The 25,925-nt window shown below is 35.8% G+C and overlaps 5 protein-coding genes and 2 long non-coding RNA genes across 9 annotated transcripts; 4 read left to right on the top strand and 3 right to left on the bottom strand.

Annotated features, from left to right (window-relative positions):
• The first annotated feature begins 929 nt into the window (after window positions 1-929).
• Window positions 930-4,839, top strand: LOC103851944. Its single transcript, XM_009128828.1, has 15 exons — window positions 930-1,313; window positions 1,527-1,654; window positions 1,762-1,827; window positions 1,930-2,043; window positions 2,514-2,582; window positions 2,660-2,716; window positions 2,819-2,872; window positions 2,949-3,011; window positions 3,084-3,146; window positions 3,275-3,430; window positions 3,525-3,680; window positions 3,770-3,850; window positions 3,927-3,988; window positions 4,076-4,194; window positions 4,538-4,839. Exons 1-14 carry the CDS (start codon window positions 1,151-1,153, stop codon window positions 4,158-4,160), a joined length of 1,317 nt encoding a protein of 438 aa, XP_009127076.1. The 5' UTR covers window positions 930-1,150; the 3' UTR covers window positions 4,161-4,194; window positions 4,538-4,839.
• Window positions 4,605-6,935, bottom strand: LOC117128107. The gene is made up of 2 exons (XM_033279788.1): window positions 6,277-6,935; window positions 4,605-6,129 (listed from the first exon to the last, which is right to left on the bottom strand). Exons 1-2 carry the CDS (start codon window positions 6,380-6,382, stop codon window positions 5,234-5,236), a joined length of 1,002 nt encoding a protein of 333 aa, XP_033135679.1. The 5' UTR covers window positions 6,383-6,935; the 3' UTR covers window positions 4,605-5,233.
• Window positions 6,936-7,194: 259 nt separating this feature from the next.
• Window positions 7,195-10,060, top strand: LOC103851936 (glycosyltransferase BC10). 2 transcript variants are annotated; one of them, XM_009128817.3, is made up of 11 exons: window positions 7,195-7,427; window positions 7,783-8,170; window positions 8,238-8,336; window positions 8,409-8,509; window positions 8,624-8,695; window positions 8,779-8,869; window positions 8,989-9,069; window positions 9,217-9,276; window positions 9,364-9,486; window positions 9,561-9,599; window positions 9,693-10,060. In XM_009128817.3, the coding sequence occupies exons 2-11, from the start codon at window positions 7,838-7,840 to the stop codon at window positions 9,822-9,824; spliced, it is 1,131 nt and encodes a 376-aa protein (XP_009127065.1). In that variant the 5' UTR covers window positions 7,195-7,427; window positions 7,783-7,837; the 3' UTR covers window positions 9,825-10,060. The 2 variants fall into 2 exon arrangements, with proteins under 2 accessions (XP_009127065.1, XP_033135622.1); XM_033279731.1 differs by having other exon boundaries at window positions 7,292-7,563.
• A 129-nt stretch (window positions 10,061-10,189) lies between these two features.
• LOC103851913 (selenoprotein H) lies at window positions 10,190-17,668 on the top strand. Of its 2 annotated transcripts, none has more exons than XM_033279961.1 (4): window positions 10,190-10,773; window positions 10,998-11,094; window positions 16,960-17,019; window positions 17,308-17,668. In XM_033279961.1, exons 1-4 carry the CDS (start codon window positions 10,481-10,483, stop codon window positions 17,386-17,388), a joined length of 531 nt encoding a protein of 176 aa, XP_033135852.1. In that variant the 5' UTR covers window positions 10,190-10,480; the 3' UTR covers window positions 17,389-17,668. The 2 variants fall into 2 exon arrangements, with proteins under 2 accessions (XP_033135852.1, XP_009127051.2); XM_009128803.3 differs by lacking the exons at window positions 16,960-17,019; window positions 17,308-17,668 and adding exons at window positions 11,226-11,285; window positions 11,545-11,904.
• Window positions 14,383-15,487, top strand: LOC103851928 (flowering-promoting factor 1-like protein 1). The gene has a single exon (XM_009128811.2). The coding sequence runs from the start codon at window positions 14,852-14,854 to the stop codon at window positions 15,224-15,226; it is 375 nt and encodes a 124-aa protein (XP_009127059.1). The 5' UTR covers window positions 14,383-14,851; the 3' UTR covers window positions 15,227-15,487.
• Window positions 17,307-20,786, bottom strand: LOC117128195. Its single transcript, XR_004451418.1, has 2 exons — window positions 19,581-20,786; window positions 17,307-19,433 (listed from the first exon to the last, which is right to left on the bottom strand). It is a non-coding gene; the product is annotated as an uncharacterized LOC117128195 (long non-coding RNA).
• A 3,227-nt stretch (window positions 20,787-24,013) lies between these two features.
• Window positions 24,014-25,120, bottom strand: LOC117128203. The gene is made up of 2 exons (XR_004451424.1): window positions 24,654-25,120; window positions 24,014-24,555 (listed from the first exon to the last, which is right to left on the bottom strand). It is a non-coding gene; the product is annotated as an uncharacterized LOC117128203 (long non-coding RNA).
• Window positions 25,121-25,925: the final 805 nt, after the last annotated feature.

The following is a 25,925-nucleotide window of genomic DNA, read 5'->3' as shown; positions in this document are numbered from 1 at the left end:
CTTCTCCATTAAGAAAGTGGTTAATTATTGGTTTGATAGATCAGAGACCACACACATCCGTGAAGATCCACCCATACTGTCGTATTTCTGCAATCTTAATGAATATATTAATCTACTTGTGATTGTGAGTCGTGTTGGATCAAGCGTAAGTATATAAAGTATTAACATGAGGTGTTGCTTAGAGAGAGAAACAAAGATTCTTCGCTCTTAGGCAAATGTTTGTTTATACATCGAGATTTCGTTGAAGAATAAAAAATGAGTATTGAAAATTTAGAATACAAGTTGCTTGATTCAACTAGAAATTAAATGAAATGGCCACGGAGCATGGTGCGCATTGATTATAGATGGTAATACACATTTCATAAATACAGGCTAGCATGGATCATCATCATGTTTTGTTATATTAGTGTAAATTGTACGCCTAGATTCAGTATCTGTCATTTGCCAATGTTCATTTGGTAGCTTATTATATAACCGATAAAGTAAATGGCAAAACTGGACTTTTTCTACGAAAGAGATGAGCTAAGTCCTAGATCCATGTTTTGCCAGTTGTGAAGATTATTCACCAAGACATACTGCCATGTTCTGGATCTAATTCTTCTATTTGCCAGATTAATAATACGTTGCTTTGCTTTGCTAAGTTGATTTATGTAATTTTAGATGAATATTATTCTTCTGATGACTAAATTTATTTTTGAAAATAACACCGGTAGGTAGTTGAACCAAAAAAAAAAAAAAAGTTAGACCGGTCAAAATGTTTTTCACGTTTTAAAATAAAAATAAAAATAAGAAATAATCTTCAGCCTTTGGATGGTTGCCACGTGATTAATATAAAAGCAAAGAAGTAGATCCGATGATCACCACGTGTCGGTCACGACACACCCACGAAGACATTAACCTCACGATGTCTCAAAAACACGAACCTTTCTTCATCTCTCGTCGGTCTTTTTGTCCTCTTTGCACGCTCTTCTTGTTTTTTTTTCAAACACGGTGAAAAGGAAAAATTCTACGGTCCCGTGGTCAAAAAAGAAGCTCCATAAATATAAAATAACACATAACGAGAGAGAGGAAACGTTTCTTTCTTCATTGTCTTTTATTGGAATCTCCGTCCCTTTTCTTTGTTGATCGGTTCGGTGGTGTGAATCTAGACATGGCTGCCGCCAAGCTCGTGGCTTTGTTACTTCTCGCCTTGGTTTTCACCACCACTGTCTTCGCCGATGCCGGTGAGAAGCCGGAGGTTGTTGACGCGGCTGGATCCGACGGCTCTTCTAAGATCCAGCTGGATCAGCTTAACTCCAAGATCCGAGCTTTAGGTTAGTTCAACGAGTTGCATTCTTTAGACTCTTCCTTCTAATAGAAACATTGCAAGTTTTGATTTTGATGTCTGGACGCTGATAGATAGACTGTTCAGCTTGTTTTGATCATTGACTTTAAATTGTCAAATTGCTTGCTATTTTTTGTGTGATTGTTTATTTTGGGAATGGAAGACTTTGGTTAATGAGATTTATTTATGTGTTGTTGTGAAGAAACCCAAATCGATGAGAAGACCCGTGAAGTTAAGGGCAAAGATGAGTTGGTAGCGGAGAAGGAGAAGCTTCTCAAACAGAAGGAAGACAAGATTGCTTCTTTGCAAACTGAAGTCTCATCACTACAAGTATGCATCTCTTGGTTTATTTTATTTTATCCACTTGTTATAGATTGTTCTGATTTTTTGATATGTTGTGGCTTACTACACCTTTTTTCAACCCTTTCCATAAAAAGGGATCATCTGATTCTGCAAAAGAGTTGGGGAAGGCTCAAGAACGTGTTGTTGAATTAGGGAAGCAGGTGAGTGAGACATTTAAGTTTGACAAATCAAATCTTTTTAAATGGGTAGAGTACGCAAACAGTAGTCTGATTTTTTTTTTTAATGCTGCTTCTGCCATTTAGGTAGAGGTACTCAGAAACTTCCTGGAGCAAAAAAACAAGGAGAAAGCTTCCAAAGAAGCTCGGACCAAGGAAGCTGAGAAAAAACTAAGTGAAGTAAACTCAAGCCTAGGAAAAGTATGTTTACGTTACTTTCCCTTGTTTTCACTTTCCTTTTACACATGATCCATTTGGATTATTCTGAATTGCTTAGCGACTAGTGCCAAGGAGCGTGGTGAATGATTCTTTACGTTCTTTATTTCAACTCTGGCCTCTAGCTAGACTTTGTTTAGGTTGAGGTCAAGTATCTTCATGCTCTAGCCTTGGCATATACGTTAAGGTCTTTCTTTAGTTTCCATTCTCAGATATACTAGATCAGTATCAGCTCCTTGCATGATTTGATACTTTATTTGATCTAAATCCAGCCTGGAGTTGAATGTAAATTCTCTAGAACATGTTTCGTGATGTAGTCTAGTTATACCATCACAATTTTTTTCTCCTTCCCTGCTTTATACGTGCTTGTATGGATATGTACTTTGGATTGAGCTGACTTTTATTACCAGTAATGTCTTGAAGATGTTATAATCATAGTTAATGATGTCTTGCAGCTTCAGAAGACAAATGAAGAGCAGAAGAACAAAATAGGCAAACTTGAACGTGCTATTAAGATGGCTGAGGTATAAGTATCCTCTTCTTAAGTTATACTCCCTACGCTTTTAGTTTCCGCCTCACGTTTCACTTTTTACCATGTCAGGAAGAAATGTTGAGAACAAAGCTTGAAGCAACCTCAAAGGCTAAGGCACTCCTGGAGGTATTGGTTTGACATAGTTTTGCATTTGGTTATCTCTACAACAAGATAGGCAAACTTGAACGTGCTATTAAGAGATCTAACGCCAATTATTTGTTCGGTCAGGCTCATGGTTCGTGGCTTCCCCCTTGGCTTGCTGTTCACTGGAGTAGTTTCCAGGTATGGTTAATGCAGGTATCTTTTTTTACTGTTTTGTAACATAGCCAGTTAACTTTGCCTATTTCATTTACCATAGAGTTATACCGAGACACACTGGGAGGCCCATGGGAAGCCTGTTGTGGAGACAGTCATTCTAAAGGTGCTGTTTTAACCTGTGCCTCTAAACAGCATTGGAGCATCTGACTGATGAATTTTACTTATTATCTATTAGGTCACGGAAGCAAAAGCTCAAGCTGATAAGTGGGCTGAACCACATGTGGAAACCATTAAAACTGTAAGCATCTTATTAGCAATTTAATTTATTTTCTGGGATTAGTTAAATGGATCCATCTTCAATGAACCACCAGTACTGAGTTATAATTGGCTTTCATATTATGTGTGTTGATGACGCCCCACTCGCAGAAATATATTCCAGCCGTGAAAGAAACTGTTGCGACGCATGTTCAGCCACACGTCCGAACACTATCCATCAAAGCCAAAGAGGCTTACCATGCATCCAAGAGTGCTGTTTCCCCTCACATTGTCACGGTTCAAGAAATTGTAGACCCTTATTATCAGGTATAGTGTGTGTTTTATCAGTTTATTCTTTAAACCGATAATTCAAATACACGTTATTTCAGCTACTAACTTAATGTGTATTTACCCTTTCCAGGAGGCTAAAAAGTTTAGCAAGCCATATGTTGAGCAAGTGGCAACGGCTACGAAACCACATGTTGATAAAATCAAGGTTGCCGTGAAACCTTACACAACCAAGGTGGTCATTGTTTACACAGAGTTCCTTGAATCCGCCACGACTTATCATAATCAGGTCTGTAACAATGAGTATTTTTACAAATATGAATCAAGTTATTTCCACTTGTTGATTTAAAAGCTAAATTTCACATCATGTCTGCGAAGGTCCAAGCCCATGTTGAACAAAAACTGAAGAGCCATGAGCTCACAGAGGCTTTTGCTACCAGTGAATTTGTTTGGTTTGCGGTATGTATCAACACTTTCTTGTACATTTGATTTGCTTCCTCTCTTAGCAACTTCATATAAAACCTTTTCACTGCAGGCCTCTGCGTTGTTGGCGTTACCTATCTTCTTTGCATACAGAATACTTGTTTCCCTCTTCTGGTGAGTCTCCTAATTAACTCTTATAATTTTTATAGAAATTCTTGATCTCCAAACCATGGAGAGATCTCATGTTATTGTTTATTGCAGCACAAAGGCAAAGACGCCTGTTAAGCACCCTCATCACCATGGTCGTCGTAAGACCAAAAAGGGTCACAGTCACGTTGAGAAGTGAAAATTCATTGTTCCACGTGCTCAAAATAGTTGAGGTACACTCACGTTCTTCTGACTAAGAATGAACATATTTGTTTCTTTTTTTCCGCTTAATACATGTCATGCTTAGTAAGCCATTCGAGGGACATCTTCTCTCTTTGGAGGTAGTTATTGTTATTTTAGTTTCTAGCCACAGAAGGAATCGTTTAGTCTAGTTAGTGTCAAGATGAGCAAAGCGTATATAGTGTTAGTAACAGAACCAAACTCGGATTATGGTTTGTCCTTCTCCGGCTGATATGTGTAGTAAAGAGCTGTGTGTGATACTATATAACATTATGAGATTATGTGTGTTTGTCCATGTTTATTGCTTCTAAATCTATTGGTTATTTACTGTGCCAGGTAAGAGATTAAAACGCCTTTGTCGCGGACTCTTCTAAGATGATGTGGTCACCGATCTGGTTGCTTGTTACCTTGTTGGACTCTGCTCTTTGTGCAAATGTGTTGGCTTCTTTCTTTTATTATTTTGTGCTGTTTTGGACAAACATTCAGTCTTTTTACACAGAATATTACTATTAGACAATACTAGAGAAAATCTAGCAAAGCTTGGTGTAATTTTAGTGTATTTTTACATTTCACGTGGATATTTATATTGGGATTTGTTTCACGTTGTTTCTTTCTTCTATTCAAATGATAGTTTAACATTTTCTCTTTCTTGTGAAAACTACACACCTTTTTTTTTGTAAAAGAATTAAACTCTTGTTATCTTGGCTGAAACATCCGTTGTCTTTTCTTCGAATTTGTTCTTTGGGAAAGGTTGGGAACAGACAGTGGAAATAGAAACACAGACTGTCAAGGATTTAGTAGTTAAGTTGCTTAGCATGTTCTCTTAAATGTTATACTGTTACTTGGTCTGATCAAGAAAACAGACTACATTAAACCATAAAACGAAACAACACAAAACATGGATAACAAAAGACTTGCCCTAAAAACATCCTCATAAAGACTGAACCAAATGAAAAAAAAAGTAAAACCATGGACATTGTAAGATCCTTATTACTTCTGATCACCAGACACACTAACTCAACCTTCATCACCCTAACGACGGTCGTTCACGAATTGCAACTCATGCGCCTTAACCGCATCCACAAACTGGTTCCTATGCATAGCGACAAGAAAGTCTTCATCAGACAACCTGGAACCACCGGCAGTCCTCATAATCTGCTCGGAAACAGCAACGAGCGTAGGGAACATTCTTCTGTCAACCAAATGGTATTTAGAACCATCCACCAAGATCCTAAAAAAACGAGGCATCTCAGAGCCAGAAACTGCTTTAACCGCCCTATGCAGATTTTCAATTTCATGCGCTAATCCATGAAACTTAAGAACAGGGGAATCAGAAAGCACAAGGGTCTTGTAGACATTATAAAACCCTGTCATATATTTCCAAGAGAGGGCTTTGGAAACATAAGAGCACACGTCACCAAAAGAACCACCGTCTTTCTTATGGTTGAGAATACCCTTCAGGACTGATTCTTTGATACGTCCTAGCTGAGCATGGCCCAAGTAGCAAGGGAGTTTCAAATAATCGAAGAGTGACAGAACATATGCTGCCTCACCTCTCAGAGGAACATAACCAGCTACGTCAAAAGGCGCTTTGAAATCAGGATCAGTAATCACGTTGGCGAGGCCTTCGTTTGTATTCTTGTAAAGCATGGTCACCAGCCAACCAAAGTACGCGTTCGCCTTCTTCTGGCGTGAGATGGCCACGTCATCTGATTCAGGAACTCTTACGATACGAACTCTCCAACCTTTTTGACGAAACCCTTCAAGGACATCATCCGTTACTTCGGGCATTAAGCAACAGATCCCTCCGATGTAATAAATAGCTGCTTGGTCTGCACTCGCCACGTCAGCATTCTTTCCACGCTCGAGACTCAACTCAAAGGCAGTGTAGTTACGGTTGGTGGACACTGTAGAAGAAGAGGGTTCACCTAGAATCATATCAACATCTTTGATTACGGATGATAGGCGGCTTTGATTTCTGTTCTCAGCACTCGCCTCGTCAGCATTCTTTGCACGAACAAGATTCAACAGAAAGGCAGCGTAGTTACTGTTAGGGGACACTGTAGTCAGTTCACCTAGAATCATATCAACATCTTTGATTCCAGGTGTTGGATTCTTGACGTATGATGGGAGGTTTTGATTTCTGTTCTCAGCGTCTTGTTTGTCACCAGAGTTCGACATTCTTTCTCAAACCAAAAGGTTTTTAGAGGTGATATGGGAAAATGGAGTTGGAATGGGTTTATAAATAGGAGAGATGGAAGTGGAAACGTTATCGATTAATAATGCCGCCCGAGTGGCTTAAGACACGTGGCACTGTGTTATAACTGTTGGTGCTAGTCCCAAAATCGAACTCATTGTCCTTTCCAAGTTTAAACAACTACTTTGAGACTGCCAAAGAAAGAATAACAATGTCGCGCCATTTGCGAGGAGGGAGGCAACGCTGCTTCATACTTCAAAGTAACCACATGTGTGAACTGGACCAACTATAGCTTTTGTCTGGCCCGTAACCTATAAAGCCCGAAATGGTCCAAATTCAGATAAAAAAGTAATTTCAACTTTTTATTCAAGTCTTTATTTTAATTTTAATAACAATAGGAACTTGAAAATTTGATACTGGTGAGTCTTTTATGGAAGAGTGGCTGGCACATGTATAAATAATGTTATCAAATGAAGGATAAAGCATCAGAAAAGACGAATACACCTTTGTGAATGTTTCACCTTTCATTAAAGAGAAAATAAAATTAAAATCTCGTTGGTAAAATTATAAGTATACAATTAAGTTGGATATATTATTTTATACTTAACAAGAAAATCTAATTTATTGATGACAAAATAATAAAATCTAATTTATTTGATTTGTTTGCGATTTGATGGACATATTATCATAAATAAATTGATAATTATACGAATTAATTAGCAAATAAACAAAATCTAATTAATATGGATAATGAGTGTAATTAATTGAAAAAAAACGCTTTAATTGAAAAACGAGAAAAGAGAAGGGACGTTCGTTCGTTCCTCATTTGGAGCTACAGTGACCGTTTCTAGTGCTTATAGAGAGAGTACGAGAGAGACATATTATCTCGCTAACTAAGCCCTCTCTGTGAGCGAATCTTTCTTCGATCATCAGATTCTCATCCAGGGGTTATCTCAATCGCTCTCCTGCCTCCACTTGTTCGTATCCTCCGCTTCTTAAGTGGCTCTGCGCCACCAGCGATTTTTTATGGTTCGATCTTTTGATGCTCTGTTACGCTTTGAATCCTGTGTCTGTCTCCTTTCCTTGATGAAAGTGATGATCTTTGCTACGCATCTGAAACTGAATTTTCATTTCCGATTAAAAAGACTGCATCTTTGATCTTATAGTATGTTGAATCTCTCGATTGGCCTTGAATGATTTGGTTGTCTTTACATTTGCTTGATCTCCTGTTTAAACAAAAATTGAATTTTGAGTTATGGGTTTTGTGGAGTTAAGTTGTATCCACATTATTCAATGAATAATAATCTATTAGACAACCATCTGTATATTATTAAAAAACACTTTATGAGCTCTTAATGATGTAAAGGTTGTTACTTTTGATCAGGGAATGAAGACTAAGCTGAGTTCAAGGTTAGCTTAAAGAGAAAATTTTTGCAGCTATGTCAGAGTCTCGCCAAAGGCCTCCTTTTAAGGGCCCGAGATGGATCATCACTTTGGTTGCTCTTGTTACACTCGTTGTCATCACTGCACTCATTTATCCTCCCCGGAACTCTGTGACTTGCTACATGTTTTCTGGCCCTGGATGTCAGTTATACCAACAGTTCTTGTTCGTGCCTTCGAGGGAACTCACTGATACCGAAGCTGCAGCTCAGGTTGTGACGAATGAGATCATGAATCTACCTGAATCCAAGACAGCGAACCCCAAGATTGCTTTCATGTTCTTAACGCCAGGGGCTTTGCCTTTTGAGCCTCTCTGGGAAATGTTCCTCCGTGTAAGATTCTCATTCCATTACCTCGTTTTGAGCCTCTGTGGGTTCATTCTCCTTTTGTTTGTTTCAGGGACATGAGAACAAGTTTTCTATTTATGTCCACGCGTCAAAGAAGAGTCCTGCACATACTAGCAACTACTTTGTTGGTCGAGATATTCACAGTCACAAGGTGGATCTTTCAGTTAGTTTCATGTAAAAAGTTTTGACTAGTTGTGACGATATATGATGATATATGGTGCAGGTTGCTTGGGGTCAGATATCGATGGTTGATGCTGAAAGAAGGCTTTTAGCTCATGCTCTCATTGACCCTGATAACCAACACTTTGTGTTGCTTTCAGATAGGTAGGTGATTGAATTAAATCATTTTCTTATAATATTGTGTAGGTTTAAGGTCATCATGATGTGATTAACTAAATCATACTTTTACCATCTTCTTTGTTTGTTTTTTACTGGCAGTTGTGTACCGCTGTTTGACTTTAACTATATCTATAATCACTTGATCTACGCGAACCTTAGCTTCATTGATTGGTAAGTTTAACTATATCTATGTCTCGCTATCACTTAAGGCCTCTGGTGGTATGTGTTCTCATCTTTCATGTTTTTTTTATCAGTTTTGAGGATCCTGGACCACATGGAAATGGTCGGTATTCTCAACATATGTTGCCTGAGGTTGAGAAGAAGGATTTTAGGAAGGGCTCACAGGTATGCGTTATGTAATAAGTTTGCTTCTCATTCCTGATAATGATTATTGCATTTATTTTCAAGTTGATTCTAATTAAGCTTGATGTTTTCTTCTGCGTCTCTGCAATCATGTTTTCCAGTGGTTTTCAATGAAGAGGAGACATGCTATAGTCGTCATGGCTGACAGTCTTTACTACACAAAATTTAAGCTTTACTGTAGGGTAAGCAAGCTTTTTGTTTTCAATGGTTTCTCATACTGTGTGATAATAGCTTACTATACGATATTGTGTAGCATGTGCTAATATTCTATCTGATCATAGTTCTTTCTTCCAGCGACTTTGTACCTAACTGCTTACGTTTTCTCACAGCCGAAGATGGAAGGACGCAACTGCTATGCGGACGAACATTATTTCCCAACTCTCTTCAATGTAAAGTGTACTCTTTACTTGCATCTTTCTTTTTACTACACTTTCCATCATAAAATCTATATGCTTAAAAGATCTCTTTTCTTTCAGATGATTGATCCAAATGGAATAGCAAACTGGTCGGTGACACATGTTGACTGGTCAGAAGGAAAATGGCATCCGAGATTATACAATGCAAGAGACATCACTCCTTACCTCCTCAGGAAAATCAAGGTCCCTCTTGCTCTTTCTCTATGCTCGGTTAAATATTCAGCGACCTAAGTTTGCTGTTTTGATCTGATGTGCAGTCCATCCAACTTGCTTACCATGTAACAAGTGATTTAAAGGTAAAGTATCAGAGTCTTCTTCTTCTTGTTAGTTGTTACACATGGTTCTTGGAGATGTCTTTTCACTGATCCATTAACCATTCTGTAAAGCAGAAAGTGACGACAGTAAGGCCGTGTCTATGGAAAGGAGATCAACGTCCATGTTATCTATTTGCTCGGAAGTTCAATCCCGAGACTCTGGACCGGTTGATGTATCTCTTCCCTAACTACACCTCGCTGGTTTGAAAGGGATACATTGTCCTGTTATGGTCCTTTGTCTAAGCTCTTACCAAAGCATCCATCCGCCTTGTGATTGATAAATACTCGTAAACCATTCATATTGCTGTGATTCAAAGTTGGGTCTTGAGCCTGGCACAGACACAAACAAGAATAGCTTGAGTGTTTTTGATTTTGTTTATGATAACAAACATTAGCGTTGAGAAGTTGCTAGCTTATTTATTAAAACTTTGAATTTCGATTCATAAAGTAATGTTTCTTTAGATCTTTTAGCATATCTATACTTATACAACCGCTAACATATTTGATGGTTATATCCACAGAACTACAAAAAGCTTTTAAAAAAAAAAGTGTGAATCAAAAACGGCAAGTAGTCATATCCTTTAGTAAGCAAAAAACGGCAAGGCGTTTGGAAACCCAACTGTACCGCACTATATAGAGATCATAATCAAACGTCGCTCCTGGTCCCTTAAGTCAAATCGAACGGTCAGAAGTTCTCAACCCTTCCAGAACAAGTGGGACTACATCTTAACCGTCCGTTTAAATCAATCTACCAAAAAAAAAAAAACTAAAAGAGTCAGAGAGACAGAACATCTTCACTTCAGGTCTCAAGAGTTGTCTTTCAACGAAAGCTTGTCTCTTTGTTGTGTTTCGTTTTCCTTACAATGGCGCCGAGGAAGAGTAAGGGAGATGGAGAAGAAAAGGCGAAACCTTTGACGCAGACTTCGACGAGAGTGACTCGGAGCATGGATCGCCAAACTCGAAGTGCTACTAAACCAGACGGTGCTAAAGCTGCTGGATCCATCACCAAGCAAGTGAAGCTTGCGTCGCCGAAGAGGAAGAAGCCAGCGACTGAGACTGGGAGAGGAGCTAAGAAGGCGAAGAAGGATGAGGAAAAGGAAGAAGAAGCTGCGGAGGTTGAAGACCCGACGAAGCCCAAGATTGTTATAGAGCACTGGTAAGAGCTTAAGTTTAGGGCTTTTCATTTCTGATTGCTATGGTTTCGTCTTGATTTTCTGCATAATGTTTCTTATAAAGTATGCTGAGGAAATGAAGTGAGCTTGCTTCTCTGTCTTTTATGTAATGATAAGATGGTCTTATGGGAAAGAGATAGGATTTGCATCTGGTTGTTATGTTTTGTTTTCTCATCGAAGATTTTTTTTTTTTGTGATGTTATTGAAGTAAACAATGCAATGCTTTCAAGACAAGGGCCATTCAGGTGAAGGAAGGTCTGGAGGGAGCTGTTCCTGGCGTCACTGTGACTCTTAACCCTGAAAAGGTATTTATTTTACTGCAGTTGTTGAATGTATTGTCATGAATGTCACCATTCTCGATTATGTTAAAGCATGTTTGTCACTTATGGTTGCTAACAAATCTTGTCCTTGGCTTTTCTTTGATGTGCTTAAACAGCCAAGGCGTGGTTGCTTTGAGATCCGGGAGGAAGGTGGCCAAACATTCATCAGTCTTTTGGTAAAAATTCCAATCTATTAATAACAACAACAAATCTCAATTTATATGCATATGAGAATGAAAATCAACTATTCATCAGTATTTCATGATGCTATATCTACTGAAACAACATAAGTTGGCTTTTCATGATTTTACATTCATCAGGGGCGTGTTTAGTATGTTAGTTAATAGTTATTGTGAGTATACACTAATAATATGTTTGCCTTTCGATCTTAGTTTAGAAATGTATAATTAACATCATTTTTATCTCACTATGTAGGCGATGAAACGCCCATTTGCTCCAATGAAGGCTCTTGATATGGAAGAAGTCATCGAGGACATCATTAAGAAGATTAAATGAGAGAGACATCTACAGACCTGCAAAGAGCCTCTTCTTGTGCCGAATCTGTCCTTTGTTTCTACCAATCAGGATTATGTAGTAGAAGACTTTCTAGAGCAACTTCGGATTTGTTAGGTTCACTTTTATTTTTTCGGTACTGTAAGTGCTGCTGTCTGGTTTTTTTTTTTTTGCAATGCATGATTGGCTTAGTTTGATCTGTTTTGTTCTGTGAGATTAACCTCGTATGTGTAAGGCTACTTTGATTCATCTCGTTGCTTAAAGCAAACCGATTCGTGTTTTCTTTGCTGGGATCAGGCATGGTTTTAACATTTTGTGCATTAGAAATTTAGAACTATGTTACAAGTTGAGCAAGACAAACAGAAGCTAACAAAACAAACTTCGGTTAGGATGGTCGTTTTGAAACTATATAAATATGAATTAACAAGTAAAGTGTAAGTTATAAACATAACATGATTAAAACATTAAAACTCTAAAAACGAAAAACACTTTCAAGTAAAAGTAAGAACCACGAAAACTTGCTAAAAACCATGGAAAAGGCCTAGTGAAACTGATATGTCCACAATATACCTTGTTTTCACATCACTAATCAACGGATTACGTCAAAGAGGTTACTCAGCTTATCATTCAAACGCGTAGTATATATTTTATTCTTAGTATTATTTTTAATTTTTACCTAACATTGATGAGCACGTTTTTTATTTGTCGAACCTATGTTCTAATTAAGTATATATTGTTCTTTTCAACATACTAAATATACATAAACACGAATATTAAAAAGTTTCGGCTTTTTACCAATTATTCGAATTGGCAACTAGGAGTTCGTATTCTCTTTGCTTACTTACGGTATACGACATCTCATAATTGAGGCGTTAATGATATACGTATATATTTTTAACGTGTGCCCCAAAGTATATAAATTTTAATAATTAATTAGCGTGTACTCTTTCGGTTTAATATGCTTAAGCCTAATATGAATTCATAAATGGCTACACGCCCAGTAGATAGTTGATACAATTATCAATAAAGAGAAATTTAGATCATGATCATATCTTGATTCACTACTTTCGAGTCAAATGCGATATCTATTCTTGACAGAATTATTCTAATAAGTTGTATAATTGATTTGGCACCAGTCGATCTTTCATTGGCTACTCGAGTATATCTTCCATAACGAGAATACCACTAGAGCTACATAACCTTTATATATATGTGCGTCTGTGAACATGATTCTGTTAAAGTTATTTCAATGTATTAATTTTTAGTTTAATAGTGCAGTGTATATTGGCTTATCTTTTCCACGTGAAAAAAGATTGTTTTTAATTTTCTTTAAAAACATAAACCATTAGAATGATGACACATCTAGAGTATTTGTTAGAACATGTTCTTGGTATAGAACACTTCTACATTCTCTCTCTTAATTTATAATTAATTATATTTATTTTAATTAAGAGAGCTTGTGTGAAATTTTTTACAGTATATCAGAACACTTTCACATTTAGAACTAAATTAGGTTATATATTATATCACTAGAATAGTTAGAGGAATAGTATAAACTTGTTTAGTAGTAATGCAATAACAATAAAAAAATAGAAACTATTATCGGTCGCAGAATGCTAGCCTGATTACCACAAAGTAAATTATCAGCAACATGTTCAATAAAAAAAATAGATTAAACGTTGCACGATCAAGCATAATATAGATCTGTCAACTTAGGATGGACCTTATAAAACGGTAAATGAAAAGAGGAACAAAAGGACTAAAAGTTTGTGGTTGTGTTGAGTGGTGAGTGCTGAAGAGAATGAGGGCTGAGTGAGTGTGGCTTCGCATCATCTCCCACGAGGGCCTTCGCTCCCACTTCCCTTATTTCCCCATCAATGTCTCTCTTTTCTCTTTCATTTTTCTTTTTGTGTATACTTTTTGTCCATCTTTTTACAATTTTATTAAAAAAAAAAGAATAGTATATAGAATATACATTGCATTATTATGATTTATTGCTATATACTAGACCCATCTAAAAACAGAATATAATATTGATGTTGAACCTAGTCATTATCACATGCATATGTGAGCGAGGACCAAAGTATCTATTACCTACTATACAAAGATCGATAGAGGAAATAATAGACCGAGGGGAAATATACATAATATATAGGGAAAACAAATTACCCACCCTGACAAATCATTTGATGGTTTAAGAATTACTCTTATCCGCCCAAGCTCTAGAAAAGAAGAATTTCGCAAGACGAGACCTTAATTGTCTAAGACTAAAGGACAGTAAGGATCATTAGAAATTCACGTGAGACCACGCCTTCTGGCTTCTGCTGCTATGTTACATGACTACAGAACAAACATAGAATTTTATACTTTACAAGAGAAAAAAAGGGAATAATAAAAACTTAAAAATCATAAAAGAGAGTTTCTAAAGTAATTTTCTTAAAAAAATAAAAGGATAACTGAATTAAGATGAAGAAAAAAGTTAATTTGTTATGTAAGAAACTTTGGTCTATAAGTATGAAGCACATATACAAAGTTTAATTAAGGCCACATTATTTTTCTATAAAATGAAGCATTAAATTGGTTATATGTCTTAGACTCTCATTTAATCAATATCAACTTATTTGTGTATTATTCGCAAACAGCAATTATAGAAATAATATATTAATTATTAATTAAAATAACAAACCATTTAATTTCGTTAATATGTGAAATAATATTTTCACTATATAGAATTATACAAAAGTCGATTGGATCCAAACCGTCTTTAAATTTAGTTATCTATATTGGATATCGTAAACCTCAAGTATTTTTTTGAGTTGGATCAGATTGAATTTATGATCAGACAATGGATTTTGGATATTTTTCCCATCCCCTTGTGGAAGTATAAGTTACCTACATCTGGTTTGGAAAAAATAGCTTTAATTTTATGGAATTAACTATAGTTATTCTTTTGCGCCCAAATGTGATATATAAAATGGTGGAAGATTGATAGATAAGATTCCGTCCCTTTCGAGAATTCTGGAATTCTAAATTTAACATATAAATATATTAATATAAAATATATCAGCATCTAGACATGGCCCCTTTACTAACATATATATAACCCTCTACACAGTTTCCTTGTCCTCATCAAAAATCAACAAGCTCATTGTGAAGAGCAGGCATACAAACAAATTTACACACACACAAAAAAAAACTAAAACCTAGTTCATAAACAATCATCATCACAATGTCTGGTGTGTGGGTGTTCAACAAGAACGGAGTGATGAGGCTGGTTGAGAATCCTTACAACCAATCCTCCGGAGATTCGTCGGACTCTACCTCCTCCGGTGGTAGCCAGCAGCAAAGGATGAGGAGGAAGATCCTTGTCCATCTTCCGACCAGTGAGGTTGTCTCTTCGTACGGATCTCTTGAGAGGATCTTGAAGGGTCTTGGATGGGAGAGGTACTACTATGGAGACAACGCCGATCATCTCCTCCAGTTCCACAAGAAAACATCCATCGATCTTATCTCTCTCCCACGAGACTTCTCAAAGTTTAACTCTATTCATATGTATGATATCGTTGTCAAGAACCCTAACGTCTTCCATGTCCGAGACATGTAGTAGCCGATCATCAAAACTGAACTGGGTCAGTTTGAGTCTTGATACTCTCCAATCATTCTCGCTGATATATCTATATGTATCATGTATAAATTTGTTCGTGGTTTGTTTTATTTTGTATGTGTTTTGTGTTAGGTCAATTTATAGTGGTCTCAAGCTAGAGCCCTTCTAATGACTCGTATCATTTTATGATTTTAATGTATTTGAATGGTTGATTTCAAAGTTGACTGTTATATAATGCGAAACATATTAGTTTTGGTCCAATATTAGCATTCAAATAATATGATGTGCGGAATATAAGTAATTAAATTAAATATACATATGAGAAATTTGATATCTCAAGAGATTTGATATACAATAATTTTATACATTAATTCAGTGTTTTGTAATTAAAAATTGTATACGTAATTAAAGGATTAAATCATATTCCATGATAACATATTGTCATAAAAAGTGACTGTTAAATGTAATTAACAATATGTTCTAAAAAAAGTGAAAGACCAATAGATGCATGATTAAATGCATAAGTATTATGATAATATAGATACATCAATAATGAAATACAATGATAATTTCAAGCAGGACGAAATCTAAAGAGGGAAAGTAAAAAAGATATGCAATTAGAGAAGGTCCCCAATAGTTTGGGAAAGACAATGGATAAAATGATGGGCGCACGTGTTCTCTCATACTTTTCTACCGACTTTGGACAGCTGTCAGTTACTGATTGCTCGTTTCTCTACTTCATCACATATTAGAATGATGGGCGCACGTGATACCTAGCCTTTTCACTTGGAATCAGGGCACGTGTCAATTCCCCACTGCCCATTTCCCCCACATTGTCACTTCCTTATCCATATCGAACAAACTTTCTTTCTTCTCCCAAATAATTTAGCACGAATCCTTCTCGCCTGAGAGCATCTCCAATGGTGATAACACCATTGGAGTTCTTAGCATTATTTTAATAATTTTTTTTTAATAGTTAAGAATTCTAATAAAAAATGTTTGTCCAATGGTATATCTAATTAGGAGTCCTTCGATATAATTTTGTCCCATGTTTCCTTCACCTGAAAGAGATTTACAAGATAAAAATTAGACATCAAAAGTAATCAACTTGTTCTCCTATACAATCGAACTTGTTCTCCTATACATTCACAACATTAAAGAATCTGACTTATAAACAATCTGAAAAGAATCTGAAACCGTAAAGAATTCACAACATTAAAGAATTCACAGAGCACACAGTAGTAATACTAATCTATGAGAAGAAGATAGTACTTCTGGGTAAACAATCTGAAGAACACAACACTCCAATCGTAATGAATCACAGAGTCGAAATCTTAACAACACAACACAACACAACCCTCTTTGAACTACAAACAAAAATCGTTTTCAAACACTAACTACAAACGAAGACTTTCCCAAATCAATTCAAACACAAATCGTTTTGAAACCTTAATAGATTCAGGTGAAGGAAGGTCTGGAGGGAGCTGTTACTGAAGTAAACAATGCAATGCTTTCAAGACAAGGGCCATTCAGGTGAAGGAAGGTCTGGAGGGAGCTGTTCCTGGCGTCACTGTGACTCTTAACCCTGAAAAGGTATTTATTTTACTGCAGTTGTTGAATGTATTGTCATGAATGTCACCATTCTCGATTATGTTGAAGCATGTTTGGAACGTTATGGTTGCTAACAAATCTTGACCTTGGCTAAAAAAATTTCTTCTGATGTGATTGAACAGCCAAGGCGCGGTTGCTTTGAGATCCGGAAGGAAGGTGGCGAAACATTCATCAGTCTTTTGGTAAAACTTCCATTCTATTTATAACAAATCTCAACTCGTCTCACTTATCTGATTTGTTATGTTTGGGTGAGGTTTATTAGTTGTACTAATTTGCATAACACATCTTGTTTTATATGGATATGAGAATGAAAATCTACTGAAACAATATAAATTGGCTTTTCGTCATTTTACATTCAGCAGGGTCATGTTTAGTATGTTAGTTATTGTGAATGTACACTATTATTATGTTTACCTTTCGATCTTAGTTTAGAATGAAAAATTAACATCATTTTTTATCTCACTATGTAGGAGATGAAACGTCCATTTGCACCAATGAAGGCTCTTGATATGGAAGAAGTCATCGAGGACATCATTAAGAAGATTAAATGAGAGAGACATCTACAGACCTGCAAAGAGACTCTTCTTGTGCCGAATCTGTTCTTTGTTTCTGCCAATCAGGATTATGTAGTAGAAGACTTTCTAGAGCAACTTCGGATTTGTTAGGTTCACTTTATTTATTTTTTTCGGTATGAGCACTGTAAGTGCTGTCTGGTTGTTTTTTGCAATGCATGATTGGCTTAGCTTGATCTGTTTTGTTTGTGGGATTAACCTCGTATGTGTAAGGCTACTTTGATTCATCTCGTTGCTTGAAGCAAACCGATTCGTGTTTTGTTTGCTGGGATCAGGCATGTTTTTAACATTTTGTGCATTAGAAATTTAGAACTATGTTACAAGTTGAGCAAGACAAACAGAAGCTAACAAAACAAACTTCGGTTAGGATGGTCGTTTTGAAACTATATAAATATGAATTAACAAGTAAAGTGTAAGTTATAAACATAACACTAGCCTTTGACCCGTGCACCCGCACGGGTTTATTCATGTTTTTAACTTTTAACAATGTCATAAACAATTATTTTTATTTTCTTGTTATAAATTCATAAGTTTTGTCAATGATGTGTTATGTTCAATGTGTTTTGCATCTATTTATGAACTATGAGATTATGTCGATTTTGGTAAAATAAAAATTAAATTGTAAGATATTAACGTTTTTTATAGTTTTACGAAATTATACTATTAACATTGGGATTTATAGTTAAATATAAGTTCAAATTTTATATTGATTTTTTAAAACAAATAAATTATTTAGACAGAAACATAAAAAATAATGAAAGCAAGTAACCGAAAAAAAACAATTGTACCACAATTTTTGAGAAAAAAACTTCAGTATAGTTTTGTAAAGAACAAAAACACAGTGGCTATTTGGAAAAGAATGACTCAGAGTCCATCATGTGTTTTTTTTTTTAACTTGTACCACAGTCCACAAGCAATACAATTACCGTCTGCTCTAGAACTTTGAAGATCACATACGGCTACTTGAGCCAGGCTTAGAGCTTGGTCAAGATCATATAAAGGAGCAAGCTTTATAACAAACCCGTCAAAGTTACTTGTTTTCTCCAAGATTGAATGTTTTAGAGCTTCCTCACGTTTACAAAAATATATATGTGGTTCATATATATTAGGAAGGTATACCCATGGGTCAAAGTCTATGCTTAGCCGGCATAGTTACTTGTTTTCTCCAATAAGTCCGTGATATAATATTCCCTCTGGTGGAAGCTGGATACTCTCTGCTGGTTATAGTTGTTTGGAACATGCTAAAAGAAGGAGAGCAAAGGGAGCACAAAAAGGTCTTTCTCATCCTCTAAAACGAAGTTGTCCAGATTCTTTCCTACCACCAAGTCCATCTCCTTTTCCAGAGAAGAATAACAAAGATTAATCTAAGGGATGATGAAGACCTAACTCTTAGGGGATAGTAAGAGAATGGCACTCACCTGATCATCCATCAAGGCATCAATTGTTGCCTCTTATAATCAACAATAATCTCTCGACTATCAATAAATGAATGATGAGCATCCTACAAGAAACCATCACAAAAGAACATTTCTTTCCGACAACTAAACTCCACTGTTGATACAGAAAATGTACATTTCAAACAGCTTTAAAGAACAAAAAAAAAGTAAGCATCACCTAGTACCTCGTAAGCACGACACATCTCCTTCTCAGGCTCATACTCCACAAAAGCATATCCTCGTGAAGCACCCTCACTAATCGAAATGTAACAACATAATGTATAATCAACACAGTTATGCTAAGACAATATGTGTACAAACCAACAGAAGTAAGATCATAAAGCAGAGCAATTGCAAAGCCTTTACCAATGTGTTTAACCAGCAGAAAGCTCTTAACTTTATCGTATTTATGCATAGCCTGTAAAGAAGAGCCTTTATCCTCACTCCTACAACAAAAGTGTAATTCCACGTATAAAACACATACTCTTACCTCACGAAGAGTCTCCTCCGACGTAAGATGAGAGGAGATTCGACCCACGAAGAAAGTACAGTAAGGATCTCCAGCTGCTTTGGATCACCAGGGATCATCTTCAAAACCCCAAATCACATATCAAATAAATCAACTTTGCGACTTCAGAGACAAAAAAGAGAGAGAGAGAGAGAGAGAGAGAGAGAGAGAGAGAGAGAGAGAGAGAGAGAGAGAGAGAGAGAGAGAGAGAGAGAGAGAGAGAGTACATAGGCTGGTGTTATAGCTGAGGAGAGCTCGACGAAAGCCGCCGTTATTATGTGGGGCAATGTCGTAGGTTTAATCACGTTTAGTAAGGAGATAAAACTACTGTGTTTTAATTCCAGTGGCATTAGAATGTAATTTTTGTGCAACTTTAAGGAGTAAGTATTATTTGTACTTCTGCCTTAATAGTTTAGATGATTAAAACATTAAAATTCTAAAAACGAAAAACACTTTCAAGTAAAACTAAGAACCATGAAAACTTGCTAAAAACCATGGAAAAGGCCTAGTGAAACTAATATGTCCACAATATACCTTGTTTTCAAATCACTAATCAACGGATTACGTCAAAGAGGTTACTCAGGTTATCATTCAAACGCGTAGTATATATTTTATTCTTAGTATTATTTTTAATTTTTATCTAACATTGATGAGCACGTTTTTTATTTGTCGAACCTATGTTCTAATTAAGTATATATTGTTTTTTTCAACATACTAAATATACATAAACACGAATATTAAAAAGTTTCGACTTTTTACCAATTATTCGAATTGGCAACTAGGAGTTCGTATTCTCTTTGCTTACTTACGGTATACGACATCTCATAATTGAGGCGTTAATGATATACGTATATATTTTTAACGTGTGCCTCAAAGTATATAAATTTTAATAATTAATTAGCGTGTACTCTTTCGGTTTAATATGCTTAAGCCTAATATGAATTCATAAATGGCTACACGCCCAGTAGATAGTTGATACAATTATCAATAAAGAGAAATTTAGATCATGATCATATCTTGATTCACTACTTTCGAGTCAAATGCGATATCTATTCTTGACAGAATTATTCTAATAAGTTGTATAAGTGATTTGGCACCAGTCGATCTTTCATTGGCTACTCGAGTATATCTTCCATAATGAGAATACCACTAGAGCTACATAACCTTTATATGTATATATGTGCGTCTATGAACATGATTCTGTTAAGTTATTTCTGTGATATAACAAACTAGGGGTGGGCGTTCGGGTACCCGTTCGGATTCGGGTCGGATATTTCGGATTTTCGGGTATTTCGGTATAGAGGTCTAGAACCCGTTCGGGTATTTCTGTACTTCGGGTCGGGTTCGGGTATTTTTAGATCGGATTCGGTTATTTCGGATCGGGTTCGGATATTTAGATTTTGAAAAAAATATTAAAATTTTTATTTCTCAAGTTTGTTGTATTTAAAAATATAACTTTTAGTTAACTAATTTTCTATTTTTAATAGATTGAATGGTTAATAGATTTGGACATAACATTTTAAAACTAAAAAGGCACTAATTTAAATTTTTTTATGTAAGTTTTTGTTAATTTTTGAAATAAAAAACTTGACATGCATTTTAAGTGATTAACAAATTATTTTTTCTGTAATTGTATGTATATCATATGAACTTAAAGTATGTGTAGTATCAATATAAATATTTTATATAAAATGAGAGATATAAACTAGAAATATAAGGTTAATTATACATATGTTCGGTTATCTTCGGATATCCATTCGGGTTCGGGTATTATCCGTTCGGGTTCGGGTATCCAATCTCTCCTTATTCAATACTCGTTCGGGTATTTTGCTACTTCGGTTCGGATTTCGGTTCGGGTTCGGATGCCACTTCGGATATCGGGTAAAGTGCCCACCCCTATAACAAACTAAGTCCCACATAGGAGAATTAGACAAGAAATGTCTAATATATAAAGAGATGTCCAACTCTAATAGTACGAGGCCTTTTGAGATGGAAACCAAAAGTAAATCCATGCGGGCTTGCCAATTAGGCCCAAAGTGGACAATATCGTACTAATCAGAGAATATAGAGTTGGACATGGGATTTCGCAATCCCAACAATTGGTATCAGAATAACTCTCTTATTATCTTAAGGAAAAATAACTCAAAAACCTTAAGCTCACAATCTCTCAATCTCTAAACCATAAGTTATGCAAGACTCTTGCATCTTCTTATATAGAGATTAATAACTCCTAATCCTATTAGGTAATATATCTAGATAACTCCTAAACATATTAATATTCCTAATTTTCATAACTCGGTAGGATTAGGTCTTTAACTTATTTCTCAAGTTTCCTTTTCTTTCAAGCTTAATCCAACATTCTCCCCCTTAAGCTTGAGATCCATTTTCGACAAGTCTTCATCAATACCTCTAATTTCTTTGAGCTTCAGTTTCCCAAATGCTTTCATCACAATATCGCTTCTCTGTTCACTCTCAGCTGTATGCCAATATATCTCTTGAAGCCATATAGCTTGTTCCATAGCTTCAGTCCCTGCTATGCCTTCGGCTGCACATGACGGTAACACAAGAATCTCTTATTTGCTTGAACTCCACATAATTGATTTTTCATTATCATAAAATATATGTTCTGCCACGTTCTTTCCATCATCCAAGTCAGTTCTATGACCTCTACCAATGTCTCCAACAATTGGTATCAGAGCCGGTTGACGAGAAATCTGCAAGAAAGACCGAAATACCCTTTGAGTGATGAATGAGTGATGAATGGGTATCCTATGAGTTAGGAATGAGAGGTGTGTGGCAGAAATCAAGTCAGAAGATTCTGGAAGTCAGTTGTGGAACACGAGATGAATGTGATCCTTAGTTTGAAGGGGAGAATGTGATATAACAAACTAAGTCCTACATTGGAGAATTAGACAAGGAATGTCTAATATATAAAGAGATGTCCAACTCTAATAGTACGAGGCCTTTTGGGATGAAAACCAAAAGTAAATCCATGCGGCTTGCCAATTAGGCTCAAAGTGGACAATATCGTACTAATCAGAGAATATAGAGTTGGACATGGAATTTCGCAATCCCAACAATTTCACTGTATTACAGTTTAGTTTAATAGTGCAGCGTATATTGGCTTATCTTTTCCACGTGAAAAAAAAAATAAGAATTGGGAGTATGAGAATTAATATGATATTTTCAATAAAAAATAATTTGCAAAGAGCTTCGAATCGTGATCTGATATTCTGATGATGACTAGTTTTTCTGGTTCCTATTAAACGATTGAAAGTCTGGTTGGTTTAAACTAAAGAGAACATCACGTTAATTTGTATATTAAGGCTGGTTATCTTTGACAAAAAACATAACACTTTCGCATTTATTAAATGCTATACGAAAAAAGTTATATCTTATCGGTCTATAATTTAACATTTAGTAAATGCTAAACGAAAAATTGATATCATAAGAGCATCAACAATGGTTTGCTCTAACACATAGACCTGGGACAGATCGGATATCCGGATCCGGATCTGGATTCATTTTATCCGTAAAATTGCTATCCGGATTCGGGTTTTCTGGATATTTTCGAATATCCACGGATATCCGGATCCGTATTTTTTTTTTAAATAAATTAAATTAAAAACTAGCTAATTAAAATGATTTATTTAATTTATTTAGTCTATTAATTTTTTAAAATAAAAAAATTATTAAAATTGAATAAAATTTTAATAAAATCATTATTTTATAAAAAAAATTATATACAGTATACATATATAAATATAAACAAAATTTAAATATTTTAAATAAATAGTAAGTTCGGATCCGGATATCCAGACCTAAATTTTCATTATCCGGATCCGCCGAATCCATAAAATCAAGATGCGGATCCGGACGCCTTGGATATCCATTTTTCGGATAGGATCGAAGCAAATCCCAGATTGGATAACGGATCTCGGATATAAGTCTCATGCACATATTCTTAAATAATATTGTTTAATTAATTATTTGTTTTTAATTTTCTTTAAAAACATAAACTAGGCATGGGCGTTCGGTGGACCGTTCGGTTTCGGTCCGGATAATTCGGATTTTCAGATTTTCGGTGTTATACTCAGAAGTACCATTCAGATTTTACTAATTATCAGATCGGTTTCGGTTCGGTTTCTTTCGGGTTCGGTTCGGATCGGATGTAACCAATGTTTAAAATCGTCCAAAAATATTTTTTTAAAACCTTAAAAATTGACAATTTTTTTTCTAAATATATAAATTATTTACAAATCTAATTAAAAATTAGTTAAATTATCTAAATTAACTAAAAAGTATTCAAAATAACAATTAAAACAAACTAAAAAAATATTTTGAATATCTTAAAATATCTAAATCATCTTAAATATATACAAACTTTAACATATTTAACTAATTTCGGATATCTTCGGATCCTAGTTCGGATGCCGGTTCGGTTCGGATTATAACCAAACACCAAAGTACTAAGCTCATAAGTCCCGTTCGGATATTTTTGTATAACAGTTCGAATTCGGTTTTGGTTTTTCTGATTCGGATCTAGGTAGATACTTCGGATTAAGTTAAAAACGCCCAGGCCTAACATAGACCATTAGAATGATGACACATCTAGAATATTTGTTAGAACATGTTCTTGGTATAGAACGCTTCTACATTCTTTTTTTTTTTTCCGTCAAATATATTATTATTCCAACATAAAATACAAGAGTTCATACATAATACATCGGCGACAAAACGAGATAGTCCCAGAAACCGAAAGCCCATAAGAAGCGGCGACTTGAGTCCACATCGGGACAACTAAAGCCCACACCGGAGCAACTTACTGAAACAAAGCTGAAAAATAGTCCGAAACTCATATAAACTACCACAAAAGAATTTTAAACAACAATTTCACAAACTTTCGAACCGAGTAAAGACCAATGATCGGGGAAATATCGTTGCTGCCCATAGCACGCCATACGATAACCTCCACTTCTAACACCCACACCACACGACTATCGCTGCTGCCTACGCCCGTCAAGCGATAACGTCCAACAAAACAAATACCTGAAACTTCATAACCCAACAGGGGGAACACTCACTCGGTTCACCTCCTTCGGATACGGATGTGCCGCATTCATACGACCACTCACCCTCGATAGAAGCTTTACTCTAATACCACAGAATGAAGTCTTGCCAATCAATCTCTCCTGACACGCTCTAAACACACGGCAAGCAATCACTGAACTCAACACCATATATGAAAGTCTGCTAAATAAGTTTAAAATTCTGTATTTTCAAGAACCAAAACATGATACCAAGTTTCAACAACCAGGAAATCGAACGCTCCACTCCACAACAACCCAATCCGCAACAAAACCACTTGGAAAATAAAGAAGAGAGGCAACCAACCCGTCACGCGCCGTCACCGCTATGACTCCGAATAGATCTAGAAATGGAAAATCAGATCTGTCGAAAGTTAAACCCATAAACACCGACTCAACCTGCTTTAGAACCTGCGATGCCTCGTAGTTACACCAGTGAAAAATCTCAAGACACCGGAACAAGCTCTCCCCGTAGCAGTACTAGGGAGCCGGCGGCGAGACCTTAACCAGTGCTTCCAACATATCAGCACCAACAGAAAAAGAAAGAGATGAGCAAATAAAAATGAGATAGGGAAGAAGGAGGATGGCCGGCAACGGACGCGCAGGTCACGCGCCGGCGGACTTGAAACTCTGAAAAAGTCGCCTTTGGAGAGAAGAAGGTGAGAGGATATTACGGTTTTTTTTTCAACGCTTCTACATTCTCTCTCTTAATTTATAATTAATTGTATTTATATTTAATAAAGAGAGCTTGTGTGAGAGCACACCATTGCTGATGCTCTAACACTTTCACATTTATTAAACGTTATGAAATTTTTTACAGTATATAGAACACTTTCACATTTAGAACTAAATTAGGTTATATATTATATCACTAAAATAGTCAGAGGAATAGTATAAACTTGTTTAGTAGTATTTAGTAATGCCATAACAATAAAAAAATAGAAACTATTATCGGTCGCAGAATGCTAGCCTGATTACCACAAAGTAAATTATCAGCAACATCTTCAATAAAAAAAATAGATTAAACGTTGCACGATCAAACATAATATAGATCTGTCAACTTAGGATGGACCTTATAAAACGGTAAATGAAAAGAGGAACAAAAGGACTAAAACTTTGTGGTTGTGTTGAGTGGTGAGTGCTGAAGAGAATAGGGCTGAGTGAGTGTGGCTTCGCATCATCTCCCACGAGGGCCTTCGCTCCCACTTCCCTTATTTCCCCATCAATGTCTCTCTTTTCTCTTTCATTTTTCTTTTTGTGTATACTTTTTGTCCATCTTTTTACAATTTTATTTTAAAAAATAAGAATAGTATATAGAATATACATTGCATTATTATGATTTATTGCTATATACTAGACCCATCTAAAAACAGAATATAATATTGATGTTGAACCTAGTCATTATCACATTGCATATGTGAGCGAGGACCAAAGTATCTATTACCAACTATACAAAGATCGATAGAGGAAATAATAGACCAGAGG

Source organism: Brassica rapa, chromosome A01, assembly GCF_000309985.2.
Source record: "Brassica rapa cultivar Chiifu-401-42 chromosome A01, CAAS_Brap_v3.01, whole genome shotgun sequence".
In the NCBI taxonomy this organism is placed as follows: Eukaryota; Viridiplantae; Streptophyta; class Magnoliopsida; order Brassicales; family Brassicaceae; genus Brassica; species Brassica rapa.
Note: the sequence above shows the minus strand (reverse complement) of the source record. Positions and strands in the feature narration are given on the sequence as shown.